Genomic DNA, 15,019 nt, shown 5'->3' on the forward strand with positions numbered 1-15,019 from the left:
TGTGTGTGAAGTTATGCGGCCCTTTCACACTATTTTACTGTGCTTTAAAAAGAAGTACACGTTCGGTTGAATCTGTGTGCTTTACGGAACATGAAATGGAGATCACTCGGGCCAGACCGTCTTTGTATGGAGAAATCGGTAAGTAGCTTACAGTTGATGAGCAACACCGACCCAAGACGAGCGTTAAAAATAAACCAGGAATTGATTGCAGTGGGGTCGATACATGCAGGGACCCTTCTTCATTGGGGGTGGGGGTGGGGGGGTGTCCTCCCATGCAGACCCCCCCTGAGGGTCCATTTGATGTGTAGATAAGTGAGCCTCAGGTAATCATGGTAATTTGAGAGCATGACAGCAAACTGTAAGCTCGTTAGTGAGGCCGACAGGCTCTACCTTCTGCACGCTGCTCACCTGAATCGGTCCAGCAAATATAACCTGCTTCAAGACAAGAGTGTCCAGGACGACCCGGGACGGTGGATCCAGTAATACACGCGTTATTACAACCCCAGCAGCGTTGCAGAGGGTTAGGATCACACTGCCCATGCGCACGAATCTTAAGACAAAGTGCTCATCCTGCATCTGATACGACTTGTGAAATGTTTAAACTTCATTATGTCGCAGCCTGATAACATTTACCTGCACTCAGGCGTTGATACTTAAAGACTGATTCTTCAGTTGTGCAACCGGAAGAACCTTGACCTCGAGGTGATACCCGATCATGAATCGAGACTGCAGAAATTATGACCAGAAGTCATTTGTGGCTTCACGTATCCGCAGCTCACGGCCTGGGATTCTGGAGCGACCGGTCAGCGGTGCACGAGGCGGCCGCACAGGGCCGGGCCCTCCAGCTGCAGCAGCTGATCGAGGGAGGCGCGGCGGTCAACATCGTGGCCGTGGACTCCATCACTCCCCTGCACGAGGCGTGCATCCAGGGCCAGACCCAGTGTGTCCGACTGCTGCTGGACGCCGGCGCACAGGTGAGCTTTGACTCAGCGACTCAACAACATTTCATCAAAGAGCCCGATTGCCCCCGAGGTTTGATGGGGTTCGTGCGTCTTGTGTATCCCCCCCCCCACCCCGGCAGGTTGATGCCCGTAACATCGACGGCAGCACGCCGCTGTGCGACGCCTGTGCAGCAGGCAGCCTGGGATGTGTCAAGCTGTTATTGGAGTATGGAGCAACCGTCAACCCTCCCCTGTTCACCTTCTCTCCACTTCACGAGGCGTGCATGGGAGGTGTGTCCCACGAATTGCATCACTGCGCCGGAATGTATTTCGTCACTCTCTCAGACGTGTCCGCGCAGCGTTTGAATCGTGTTGCAGTAGGGAGTTTGAGGAAGGGGGCAGTTCAGCAACTGAAGTGACACGTCAGTCTCGGCTCGTGTTCTATAAGAAGCCGGACATTTTGTTTCAGATCAAGATCTTGAGCCACTTCTAAAAAAAGAATTCTTCCATCTTGAAAAAAAAAAAAACAGGAACATAAGCGACTGACTTCCACTGCTGACTTGAGATCAGAAAGACGTAGAAATGACTTCTAGTCTGTTCTAAATGAAATCCACGGTATCTCTTGATCCGGTCTGGCTCAAAAGCAGCGTGTTGCGTGGTTTCGATTTAGCAACTTCCTCTTTTGCATCAGTTCTTGTACGTTCTTGCGTGTCCTGACTATTCATGCTGACTCAAACTGTAATCCTCCACAAGAGGTCCACCCACAGTCATGAAATATGTTAACATCCGAAAAAGGCCAAATGGAGCCCTGGTCTGATCGGAACAGTAGCGCCACTCACAAGCGTTTCTCAGATATACTTGTAAGGGCGTCACCCTTTTGTAAAAGGTACTAAATGAATACCTGCTTCTTCCATTAGGTAGTTCAGAATGTGTCCAGTTGATGATCGATCGGGGGGCTTTCATGGAGGCTCATGACTGTCACTACGGGACGCCGCTTCACGTCGCCTGCGCCAGGCAACATTACGACTGCGCCAAAGTTCTCCTCAAGGCAGGTCAGTCCGGGCGTCTTCTCCGTGCATCAGGACCAGAGGATTAAGGGACCAGAATATACAACGACGAACATGAAAACTCCGCAAAGAGAAGCTCCAGTTCGTTCGATATTTTCTCTCTCGAGTTACAGTATCAAGCTTTTGTGTTGCCGGTATTCCACGTACTCTTCAGTGGTGGTCGATCCGCTCAGGATCTTTTTTCTGTCTCATTGTTCCTCGAAGGGGCAAACGTGAATGCGGCGAAGCTCCACGAGACCGCTCTCCATCACGCCGCCAAGTCAATGAACGTCAACCTGATCGAGCTCATCGTGGAGTTTGGGGGGAACCTGTACGCCAGGGACAACCTGGACAAGAGAGCCATCCACTACACCGGCCGGGGGTCTCCCTCCTACCTCTGCCTTGAGTTTTATGAGAGTGAGTGAGTGAGTGCACCTTGGGTGTTCACCCCGCCGCAGCATCGGTTACATATATCCTCTGGTGGGTTTTTTTTTTTCTTCTTCTTCTTTTGCAGATACACCTCTCAGTCTGCAGCAGATCAGCAGAGTGGCTTTTCGGAGGACGCTTGGCTCGAGAGCACAGGAAGCCATTTCCAAGCTGAGCTTGCCCAGCCGCATCGTCAGCTTTCTTTTTTACACGCCGCCTCAGGTTATTGACATTTAACAGTCCCAGCGGCGCAGCAGTCTGCAGGTCATTTGTTTTGCTCCTGTCAAAAACAACTCACAAGAATTCACTGAAGAGATTTTAATTATTCGGGATCAATCTGTCTCGTGGAAGCGTCACTGGTCGTCCTCCACGACGTCCAGTCAAGTGTGAAGGACTTTGTTTCAGTAAGTTCTGGTCAAGACGTCTGACAGATTCTCTGGAGGCGCTGGAAAACAAGATTGAATGTAGATGGAATCCTGAGAGGGAGAGCACATTTCTTTTTGTTGTTGTTGTTATGGAGTATCTAGAGTGTAATAATCACACACACTGCTTTTTGAAACTTACGGAGATTTACAGTAACGTAACGTTGACTTGTTGTAATGGAATATGGTACCTGTGGGGTTTTAATGGTTAGAGTTAACTCATTGTAAGTAACTGTAAATATTCTGTAACTACATGTTTGTAATTGTATATTTGTAAATAATACAGACGGTCCTACCTCTATGATGTTGGTGTAAATAAAATAGACAACTTACAGACTATTTTTGAAAAACAATATGGTGTTGTTTCCCTCCGTCCATTGTGTAAATTGACTTTTTAATGGACTTTTTATTACAAGGAGGTACGATTTTCATATGTATTTCATTTTGTTTTGTTACAAAGCTATTGAAGATATTTCACATTTGAGATGGACACCCTCCTGTCTTCAGTCTTGGGCTGCCTGATCCACACATCCTGACACAAAAAGGAGCTTCCGGTGCTTCTGGCTCTGTGGCTTTTGTGAAAACAGCCAGCAGGAAGTTGGAGGGTGAGGAGGAAGGAAAGACGGGGTGGAGGTTACGTCACTTGAGACTCAAAGGCCAATAAAGGTGCTGTTGAACTCAATGAATCAGAACATGCAAAAAAGTGAGGAACTGACAGATGGGGGCAGTAAAGAGAATTTGTTTGTTTTTTTGTAATCATAAACCCGCGGGGACCTTTGGTCAGCAGTTTCATGTAAAGCATTAGGTTTTGTTTGCATTTGAACCTGGACGTGATCGTTCATATTTTCCAGTCATGATGCGCGTCATTGGTTATGAAAACACAAAAATGTTTTCAGAAATGCTTTTAAACTCATCCAGGTCCTAATAGGTTGAGTTAAACATTGATTTTTTATTTTATTTTTTTAAAGGATCCTTCTTCCCAGTTGCTTTCTCTGCTTGATGAAAATCCCCCGACACTCTCTACGGTTTGAAAACGCTCCCCCACATAAAGCTGTGTCGACACGTTGAGATGGTGTGTGTCCAAACAATTCTAAACAAACCTGTTCAGTTTAAGAATTAAAAACTCAATTGTACCAGCAAGTTTAATCCTTCTTTTCTTACATGTAAATTCTGCTTTGCAAAGCATGTAAACTTGCTATTCATGCAAATTGTAGTCAAAACTTTTTTGGACCACAAACAAAAGTCGATCACACTGAAGATAAAAAAGTGTGAGTGGAGCAGGAGTCAAAAAATACCTCTGAACTATATATTCAGTGTAACAAAATCAAGGCTATAGCCATGAACTTATTTCAGTATTTAACCCATTTCGTGTGACATTTGGAAGGAACAGACATGCGGGTGTTACTTTTCAATGCTTGCGTGGCCAAAAAACATGTTTGCTTTACCAAATGTTGCAACACCGCAGCTGAAAGTTCTGCCGCCATAAAGGAAGTGACTAAAGGACAAAGTACAATCGAGAAGATTCTCGAATGTCGCAATACAAGAGGCAGGTCATTATTATCACGGTTGCACAGAGAAATCTTGAAGCACAAACAAGATGGTTTTATTTATTTATTGTTTACCCACAAAACAAAACAACAACAAAAAGAGGCTGCTATAAGCAGGAGTTTTTTTTGTTGTTTTTTTTTTAAATACAGGAACTGCTGCTTATCTTTCCATGATTGTGGTCTCCCTCATGTTCTGTTCATTATCTTGGCAATAATCTCAAACACGTTTACCCCCCCGGCTTCCTGTGTATGGCTGAAACATCACATCTTTTTCAGTTTCCCCGACCCCTTAACTTGGCACAGACGACACAGAAACAGGTTAACACACGACACGTAAAAAAAACAAAACCATAAAAGCTACAAGAGATAATAAAATGGTTTCAAGACAAAAACAAAACAAACAAATCCCTAATTTCACATGAATGTAGGTGCTGTAAACACATCAGCCACCCTGGCAGGCATCACTTTTTTGTAAACTAACGACAATTTTACAGACTAAAAAATCTGATCAAATATGAGGACGGAAATGGTTGGGGTTTTTTTTTCAGTGCATTTACAAAAGACAACAGCTTAAGAGCCAGATCGTGGGTTTTTGCAGGGGAAGTTCCCCCGAGTGAGAAAAACCGGACACAAGTCAGCATGTGTGTGTCTGAGAGGAACCTCTGGCGAGACGTCTACACTCCGGTTTCTTTCCTCTTAAGTGTTCCCTGTAACTTCGGCTCCAGTCTGGTTTTGGAGAGCGTCTGGGGCCTGAGTTTAGGCCCCGGGCTCGGCGGCGGGCAGTTCTCGTTCGTCTCGGCCGGGGGGGGGACGCCCTGCTGCTGGGCCATGGCGGTGCGCAGGCCGTTGAGCCACTGCTGCTTGTGGTAGACGTTGCTGACGTGCAGCGTGTGCGACTGGCCGTGGGAGGGGTCCACAGAGCTCACGCGGAACACGTTCTTAGCTGGAGGGGCCCAAAAAGACGGAAAGAGGGAGATTAAAGTGATGTCGGGTTTGTTTTTAAATTGCTTTCCAAAAGGATTTCCTTGAGGAGTGGCAGTCTGTCCATAGTTTCGTCTATTTCAATCATCATCATCTCACAACCTAGTATGGTTTTTAATCACAGAATAGCTCAGACTGAGTCCAAAGTCAAATATTTGACGAGTCAGCAGGTCTACTTATATCTATAGTGCATTTAATGCGCCACTGAGCCCAAATGGATTCAATTCAGTCAAAACTACTTGCATAAATGGAAGTAGGAACAGGCAGCTCTGTGGGAAAGCCCCAATAAAATTACTGAACACAAGTGACGGCGACAAGAAGAGTTAATAACTAGTTTGCTTTGTTTCTATCGAATATGCGAGAATCTTCAGTCTCATACTGAGCAGACGGGTGGCGAATTAAAGGAAATCTGAGTTTTACCCTCAGCAGTGGGTTCATTCCAACAATAGACTGGTTGGATTCCTCCCTCAACAGAGAAGTGTTACACAACTCACTGAAAAGACAAATCCTCTGGGGTTGATCTGGAGTTTATCAGTTGCAGAGCTCTTTGTGTACGTCGGTGTATCTGCGCTTTTGTTTTATGTGACTTCCAGAGCATGATTCCCGGGGGGGAAAACCAGAGACAAAGACCTGCATTGAGGGAAAATAACACAACCTCTTTCCCCCTGGAGCCCTGGCAACACCGGAGCAGGCGCATCTTTGGGCCCCCTGCTGTGCTCATACAGGCACCGGGGGGGTCGATGAGCAGTTCGGCGAGGATGAAAACGACCTGGATTATGAGCCCACGCTTTCAGAGTCAAGTGAATTCGTGAGTGAGGATCCTGATAACGTGGCTGGCTCTGCCCGTCAACAGACGACCGGAGAATCTCTTCAGCTTTCCTTCGCCACCTCATGACCTCGAAACCCGTTTGTATCCCTTAATAATCTCTCGTGACAGAAATGTGCCGTTGCTGCTAAATAAACACAATTCATGATGTTTTATTGACCATGGGATGATCAAACAGCATCATAAAATCCAGAACTAAAAGGGGTTAATTATTGAACCGTCTGTGCAACTGGCTGATGATTTGTGCAGCATATTTACCCACGCAACATTGTTATCTGCAGGGTTTGAGTTTACAGCATTTATCTGCTCTGAATCTTAATGGTAAAACAAAACATAAAAGGTGACATATATATATATATATATATATATATATATATATATATATATATATATATATATATATAGGAAAAGTCCTTCATGAGCTGGGATGACTTGGGAAAACACAAAACTGGAGCTCTGAAAATGTACCCGACCCACCTTTCTCTCCATTAGTGAAAGCCCCTCTGAAGGACCCCCCCATGCGGACCTCTCCATCCTGCAGGTCCTCGAGAGCCAAGTCGCGGACCGGGATGGGCTGTCGGTACACCTGGAAGCAGCTCCTGTCGTTGCGCGTCACCGGCCGCGTCAGAACCAGGAGCTCGGAGAAGAGGAACACGTGCAGCCTCTGCAACGAAGCGGGCAAACGGAGGGGAAACTCTGAACACGCGAACTGTGGAGTTGACGTGGTGAGGAGGGAACGGGTAAGGCGAGGACGTCTCACCGAGCCACTCTTGTTTCGCAGCTCGCCGTGACAGAGCAGCACCTTGCAGTCGTCTATGAGAGGATCCCGCTGCTTCTCATCCAGGAAGTCAAGTTTATCTATGTAATACTGACACTCCGACTCTCCTTTCCTCATGTTGATATCGGACAGGATGTCCTGGATAATCGTGATCTGCATGGCGGAGAAGAGACCGTGAACAGGTGAATAACCCACATGCAATCACATTGAGCAACTGCTGCCGAGTGTGGACGACTTACAGCTCGATCCAGACAGGACACGTCCGGGTGGTCGGGCGGAGTGTGTCGGAGGATCTCCCGCAGCAGCAGCGGGTATTTCACCAGGCGGGACCGGGGGATGTCGAGGAAGCTCCAGAGGTCCAGCTTCCTGCTGAAGGGGGACTCCAGGCAGCGCTGCAGGAAGTCCTGGACGCGCCTGTCCTGTTTTTTCTGGTCCAGCAGGGCTTTGGCCGCCAGCTGATTGCTGCAGTAGTTCTTGTATGCTTTCAGACCAGGCAGCTGGGGAGAAGGAAGAACGATCAGGCATTCAGGAATCCCTCATATTTGGTTCATTCGTGAAACGCTTTTCAATTCAGCCCTTAAAGCTGAACTGCAGAATCTGTGGACAAACTATTTGTCTTAACTCCGGCTCCTACTTTACATTCAGTACTATCACTACTGGCTCTCAGCTATGTAGTATAGCGTCATTTTATACGATTTAATTCTGAAATGCATATAAGATTAATTTAAAGCGACGTAGGGTTAGTGCAATAAAAAGCCCTCTTTCATACTGTCAAAGTGTTTTAGCGCTGCTGTATACACACCCAGTCGATGACGATCTGCCCGATGTGGTCCACCGTCCCATCGGGGCCCGTTTCCTCCGTCAGCTTCCTCAGCAAGTCTGCATATGCACATTAAATACAACAGCTCAAATTTATAAGAAAAAGATTAGAACGTAATGGAAAATTTAATTTTGCGCATAATTTAATTCAAACTAATGAATCGGTTGCACATTCTAAATTGTCTTACATATAAATCGAAATAGGTTTTTAATTGTTTTTAGATTAAAGATCATGACTTTTTTTTTTTTTACAATAATTTCAGGAGATCTTTCTTTTGAACTGGAGGCAAATACAAATCAAAAACTTTTAAACTTTCCTCAACGCTAGTGTTTTTATGTCACGACTGTGGGACGTGAAAGACAAAACTATGAGCTTTTCAGGTACAAGATGCGAATATTAGAAACAGCTCACCCTCGTGGAGAGGAATATATGCGTCCAGGTCCCCAAAAATGTGAGCGAGTTCCTCCTCCGTCATGATTAAGAGCTTTAACATGGGGTCATGATACGCCTGAAAGAAAGCGGAGTCACAAATAGCCGGTAACACAAATGTCGCACTTTTCCCTCCCCTTTTTGGGAAAACAGAACTTCCCCAACCTTCCGTGCCAGCTGGAGATCCTCGATGAGATCCTGCTCTCCTCGGTAAAGTTCAAATATAGCCTGCAGAGTGAAAAAGTGTCCCGTGAGTAGAACCATGGCGGAGCTTCTCGACACCGCGACTGAGGCGAAAGGAGGCGAGCGCTACCTCTTGTCTCTTGATCTCCTTGGTGGAGAAGGAGCTCTTCTGATGGACGTCCAGCGTCTCCGACCACAGCGTGCTGTTCCGGCGCTTGGTGGGTGTCGGACCCGAACCTCTGCCGCCGGCTTTGAGCGACAAACCGGGCGACTTGTTGTCGCCGCGTAATGACATCGACTGCGAAAACCAAAACGGAATAATAATTTAATAAATCAGCAATACTCCTTTTATTTTTAGAGTATCAAGGCCAAGTGTCACGACAGTCCGAGGATCACCTGGATAGTTTGTCCAAAGCGTCGAACTGCTCCGTTCTTTGAAGGAGAAATCAGATTCACAAGGGAAGTAACTTTAGCCAGAGGCCGCACGCGCTTGTTTGTGGGTTCCTGCGGATCAGACGTCTGCATATTAACATCATACAGTGCAGTGGATAATAGAGGCAGTGTATACGATATACCGTGTCAAAGGATTCAAAGGCACGTTGGCGCGTGAACGTGGTTTTACTTGTAAATCGCCGTGGGACTGCTCAGGCAGTTGAAAAGCACTACATTAGTGAAATCCACGTATCCATGTAAAAATCGTTTGTAGCCCGTCGAAGATTTGCAATAAAAGATGAACCGGTTGTGATTCCTTTGCTGCTATCGCAGAGATTCTGAACAGTCGACTGATTAACCAAACATCACTTCATGTATCCTGCGCAAGAGACGCAGAGACGCGTTTGTTTGATTTGGAAAGTGTGCCACAGACAGGATTTCACCACAGGACAGATCGTGCGCCATGTTCGGTCATTTTGAAGATCCTGTCGTGTCAATTTGAGTTCAAACAGCTGCAGTGCAGCCTCACAGCTGTCTTCACATGTGCTTAAATATCAGTTTCATTACTATGTGCTTTAGGGTCATGAAACAAGTGAAGAGAAAGACAAATATAAAAACTAAAAAAAACAAAAACCCCTGATCAAGGTTACATATTTTCATTGTGCAGTGACACTAATATTACTCGCAAACACTTCAGATGATAAACAACTTCACTCTCATCAACATGTCATGAGTTCCTTTTGAATCCAACATGTTCAAACTGTGAGGAAACCCCACATCTGTTGGAGTTAAAGTTCAAAAAGAAATACAGCATGTATGTATGTATATAGGCATTTGCAAATAAAAAGAAATAAATACATGTATCGGTTTCTATTAAAAGCCAAAATCAAGCAGTCTCATTTTTCATACTGACCATAAACGTTATAATACGTTTCTTTTGGCCATTTTATTCGAGGATCAAATGATATCACAGCCAGCACTTCTTAAATTATCCAAATTAAAATATTAGTTGTACAATATTGTAGTAAAGTGTTACTTTGAGGCAGGTGTAAAGTAAAAGTGGCACTTATCCACCAAATAATACAACCAGGAAGGCCTCGAATAAGGTTTTAATTTTACTCTGCAAATCAAAACAGCGTGCAAGTGTACTGAGTAAACAGATTGTTATCGTAGGAGGCAGAGTATATAAAGCTGGGATTTTCCTTGGTGTGAACAAGGTTAAAGATGAACAGATAACAGCAAGCAACTTGAGATGGTTTGAATGAGGTTTGTGGACATATTAACAAAAATAATGTTAGAGATGGAGCTGCCAGAAAAATAGAAAAGATGAATTGAAGCGAGTAGCCCAAGGACTAAGACGTATTAATTTTTTTAATTATTAAGAAAAAAATATTTAGAAAATTCCTTCCTTTAGCTTTCCCATCACAACAGTTTATTTTTGCACAGTTATGTATAAATATTTTAGAAACACTGGAGGCTCACCTTGAGGTCGAAGCTGGACAGACTGACCGTGTCGTCGTCCTTCTCTTTGCGCTTTCTTTTCTGCAGCAGCAACAACAACAACAAAAGTTATTCTCAGGGTGAGATGAATATTCACATCATTGTCACTTTGCATGAATCACGTCGCGGAAACTGTCCGAAATGCAAGAACCCATGGTGACGGGTGTGCAAGTCCACAAAGGAGTGCGAGGACACGACTGAGCGGTCAAACGAGGAGGACTGAGGTTTGAACTCACTAAAGTGAAGTCCCACGGAGTCCCCGGAGTGAGAAAGGTGAAGGAGCTGCCTCTTTGCAGAGGAGGTCTGGAACAAAAAATGAGATGGAGTCAGGTGTTGAAATCAACTTAATCGGATACATGACAGCTCGTTGTATTGTTGGACACATTTATTCAGCTGCTGTTTTTTTTTTTTAAAAAAAGGGAAGTTAGAGACTCATAATAAGTTAGATTCTGAAGATTTCCACTTCATGTCCTGTGATGTTCCTAAATATGTCAAACGTTGCACGATGACCGAGGGTCAGTAACATTTAAAGCCACTACAAGGAGCCGTTATTCGACGGCTCTGTGCTTCTGCTGGGAGGAAAATCCAATTTCTGTGACAACACAATAAAGCTACAGAGAGACTTGACACCCAGAGGGTGCTGTCAAGGCCAAGGGCAGCTGCACACACTCCCACACGGCCCACTGGCTGTGCTCAAGATATGAACGCTTCGGAGCGAAAAAGCACTTTTTCTGCACGTGCCGTGTCATGAGTTGTGATTTGTTGGCAGCATCATGTAAAAACAGAATTTCAAACAATCTGAATAAGCTTGACCAACAACATACCCATCAGTTTCTATGTGTGAAAAAAAAAAAGTGAGAATATTTGTGAAGTTAGTATGTACATCAATTTTCAGTGTTTTGCAATGTGTGTGTCTCATGCAGTTTTAGATAAAAGGTCGCTATATGAGCTGCATCATGATCAAGATACAAACATATGCAATAAGCACAACAGAGACTGCCTTGAGTGAGAAAAATAAATAGATGGGCTATGCTTGGGTGAACAAAAGCATAATAAAAAAACACATTTGTATATCTGATCAGTCTTCAAATTACTAATGCATGTCTGAATCCGTTCTGTTTCATATTCTATCAATTCCTATCCTTTGCAATCTGCTGACTACTAACCTACTTTGTCAACTTTGTTTTGAAAACTGCAATAAGTTAAGTGCTGGACAGTGGTGGTGTGGTTACTTTTGCCTCACAGGGTCGAGGGTTTGAGTTTCTGTTTCATCCAACTGTCAAAGAAAACATGCACTTGAGGTCAACTGTCGACTTTAAAATGACCCATTGGGATGAATGTGTGTGGTTATCTGTCTCTCTGTGTTTACCCTGTGAAACCTGCCTACTGGGACTGGCTCCAGTGTGCTGTCATCCATTATGAGATAAAACAGTATAGAATGGATGAACATGAATAAAGCCACTCATAAAGTCAATTAATGTAATTTATGGCTACATACAACTACTTCAATAAGTTGATAAGGATGATAATCAATGACAGGTTTCACACCAGTTAATCAGTTAGTTCCCAGTCCATTTGTGTTCTTTACAATATATATTAAACGCATGAATAAATCATGACATTTTTGCAATACACATCCTTATTGGATCAACCTTTAATTTGTTATGAACTCCATCAGTGACTCTGGGAGCACATACAAGTTTACAGATTTCCGAGGGACACCTGAATGCACCACACGCCAGTTAAAACAGAAGCTCCCATAATCGACGTCTCGTAAACAAATAGCACATGCACCCCACGAAACCCCCCCCTGAACGACACGATATTCCATAAATGTGTGCATAATGTGTTCATTTCTCGGGATGTACGTACTTTCTGGAGTTATTTCTCCGCAGAGTTTGAGGAGACGGCTCCGCAGCGCTGGTGATACTGGTTGTAGACGTCCTCGATGAAGTCCTGCGAAGCATCTGCTTCTTCTTCTCCGCCGTTTTCTCGACAACTTCCTCGTTTTCTTCCATTTTCAAACAGGATTCGGTTTGAGATCAGATTGAGTGAAATGTACCTTTGAATGAGTCGACCGAAAAAGGAGTCAAGACGGATGAAAAGTGTTTCCGATGTGTACAAAGAAAGCAGCAGATGACAACAGACGCAGCACGGCGGAAGTTTGAATATGGCGGATTCTTGGAAATGGACCAATCAGAGAGCAGCTCGGTGATCCGCTGCGATGGGCCTGCAGAAGTGGGCGGGGCCAGTGGATGCCCAGTGAAAGAGGCTTTACTAATGTGGTTTATCAAAATGTAATGTTTTCATAGATATTTCATATTTATACTTTATTATTATTATTTATATTGCATACGTGCATATTACTAATTTAAATCCCAATGCAACAAATCGAACCTTTTATGCAACACTGCAAAACAACCCTGCATTTAAAAATCTCTTCTTTGAATGCAGGATTGTATTGCACAAAAGTACACAATGGCTCCAGTGATGGGCGTTCTTGCCTATTCTTGCCTTTTGGCATGATATTTGTGCCACGGTTCATGTTCAGGCGAGTCCTTCTGTAGAGAGTTTGTGCAATTTTAAATGTTAGCTTCTTTTCATTGGTTGAAATGTTTCTTTTAACTCGTGGGTGTTTTAACTGCTGGCCCTGACTGAAACGCCACCGGACGCTACTGTCTTCAACAGACCAGTTTTGCATAATTTACACTATATCACACGTTAGCCTCGCTTTGCATTGTGTTCTGAATGTAAACTTTGATGCTCCTTTTGGCTATTGAAAGGTGTTTGGTACATTTTATTGCAAAGTGAGATCTAACCCTAACCCTAACCCTAACTACAAGTTATACTATGACCTGCAGTCTGTAGAAAACACAGCTCATACGGTGCAGAGATTTGGAGAACAGCAGTGGTCCACAACTTATTTCAGTCACAGGCTTTTTATTATTTGGCCATATGGTCCGAATCTATAAGCTGGTTTTGAAGTAATTAAGTTTTTTTTTTTTTTTTATTACATCATACATATAATGCTTCAGTAGATCAAATTAAAATACTCATTTGAATGTAAATATAATATAATATAATATAATATAATATAATATAATATAATATAATATAATATAATATAATATAATATAATATAATATGATATGATATGATATGATATGATATGATATGATATGATATGATATGATATGATATAATACAATATAATATAATATATATACATACTAGAGACACCAATTTAACATATTGACTCTGTTTCCCATCTGTTCCACTTCTAATGTCATTTCTATTACTTTTAGTCATAACATCCAGAAACTATCTTTAATACAACAAATATAATGCATTCGATGTTTTAACCATTGAAACAAAACTATCTCCCACATGAACAATGGCCCCATTTTCTAGGATTTTAATAAAATGGTATATTCTGAAATGGCATACAACAAATCCTTTTTTTCATTTATTTTTTAATCTGTATGCAAGCGTCAAGATGATATTTTAAAGTCACACTCCTGACATGTCAGACCCGCCCATAAAGGCCAATCTGAACGTGGATCAAACAGGACGTGATGAGATCCTCCAGCCTCCAGCTCTGTCCTTCATCGGCTCATGGGTCTGCTTTAATCAACATACCTGCCACCATCGTGATCTATGCTGCCTGACACCGTGTCTTTATGACGTCGGGGTGAAGAGGGCATCTGCAGCAGCTCCTGTTGGGTGGGGGGGCACTCACTTACAGTTCCAAAGTACAAATCAAGGCGTGAACGATTTATAGAAACGATGCTGAACATCAGGATGTGCCAATTCATTTTCTCTCAACAAGCTGGATACCATCATCAAACTGCCCATAGGGGTGATTTACAACACAGAGCTTAGGAGGGTAAACCTCAGGTCAGGGGAATGTTGTTTTTTTCCAGTTTGATTATTTTTCTCCATTGGATTTTTGATCATATATATTTACACATAAGTTTGAGCTAAATGGTTTTCTTCTGTATACAATTAGCCTTGATGCAAAACTGTAAGAGTAGTAATTGCAACAATAATATCTTATAATGTGAAAAATATTTAAGACAAAATTAATACTTGGTGTGCAACAAAGCATATGATTAGCAAGATTTAACAGGCACATGCTCTGTGAAGAGGAGCTCATCCTCCCACAGTTTAAATACTGAAGCTCCAACTCACCTTGCAGTTCCTTCCTCATTTTGCCATTCTTACCTTACATAATGTTGGTTTTCTATAAAAAGATTAAAAACAAAAGTTGTCCAGTACTTCAAACTGATATGATATGGAGCCTTTCCAAGAAGTATTACATGTACTTTAAACCTGAAGAGATAATACTATCAACCCAGTGACAGAAAAGATAGGCGATGTGGACAAAGCTTGATGAACATTTTTTATTCATGTAAAAGTTCATCGGCGCTGTGACAGGCACTCACAATCATTTCATAAATGCATTTTAATGGCTCATTGGCACACGACTGAATCCTCATCAGTCTGGCCATTTTCAACAATACAGTAATAAACTCTCTTGAGAAAAATATGTGACGGTCTGACCTTGTGGCTCATGGGGGCAGAATATGTATGAATACAGAGAGATCCACACACAAGACTTATAGAAGTGGAAGCACAGTGAAGGGAATAAAAACCAAAGGCAATAACAAGAAGCAGGGCAGCAGCTG

The 15,019-nt window shown here is 43.2% G+C and overlaps 2 protein-coding genes across 2 annotated transcripts; one reads left to right on the forward strand and one right to left on the reverse strand.

Annotated features, from left to right (window-relative positions):
* asb13b (ankyrin repeat and SOCS box containing 13b) lies at positions 1-3,153 on the forward strand. The gene is made up of 6 exons (XM_080504602.1): positions 1-138; positions 775-974; positions 1,082-1,232; positions 1,859-1,993; positions 2,213-2,404; positions 2,502-3,153. Exons 1-6 carry the CDS (start codon positions 96-98, stop codon positions 2,648-2,650), a joined length of 870 nt encoding a protein of 289 aa, XP_080360728.1. The 5' UTR covers positions 1-95; the 3' UTR covers positions 2,651-3,153.
* A 1,397-nt stretch (positions 3,154-4,550) lies between these two features.
* Positions 4,551-12,349, reverse strand: LOC308136309 (neuroepithelial cell-transforming gene 1 protein-like; the record flags this gene model as incomplete). Its single annotated transcript, XM_080504597.1, has 12 exons — positions 4,551-5,325; positions 6,667-6,853; positions 6,950-7,120; positions 7,207-7,464; positions 7,770-7,846; positions 8,199-8,295; positions 8,382-8,444; positions 8,530-8,697; positions 8,796-8,903; positions 10,314-10,373; positions 10,568-10,634; positions 12,204-12,349. 12 exons carry the CDS (start codon positions 12,347-12,349, stop codon positions 5,057-5,059), a joined length of 1,671 nt encoding a protein of 556 aa, XP_080360723.1. The 3' UTR covers positions 4,551-5,056.
* Positions 12,350-15,019: the final 2,670 nt, after the last annotated feature.

This window comes from Blennius ocellaris, assembly GCF_963422515.1.
Source record: "Blennius ocellaris genome assembly, chromosome: 11".
Taxonomy (NCBI): Eukaryota; Metazoa; Chordata; class Actinopteri; order Blenniiformes; family Blenniidae; genus Blennius; species Blennius ocellaris.

Excerpts from the sequence above, each read along its gene's own strand:
- asb13b (XM_080504602.1), top strand. The coding sequence starts at position 96 with ATGGAGATCACTCGGGCCAGACCGTCTTTGTATGGAGAAATCG. Across the intron at positions 1,233-1,858 it reads TCACGAGGCGTGCATGGGAG|GTAGTTCAGAATGTGTCCAG; the intron begins GTGTGTCCCACG and ends TTCTTCCATTAG. Across the intron at positions 2,405-2,501 it reads CTGCCTTGAGTTTTATGAGA|ATACACCTCTCAGTCTGCAG; the intron begins GTGAGTGAGTGA and ends CTTCTTTTGCAG.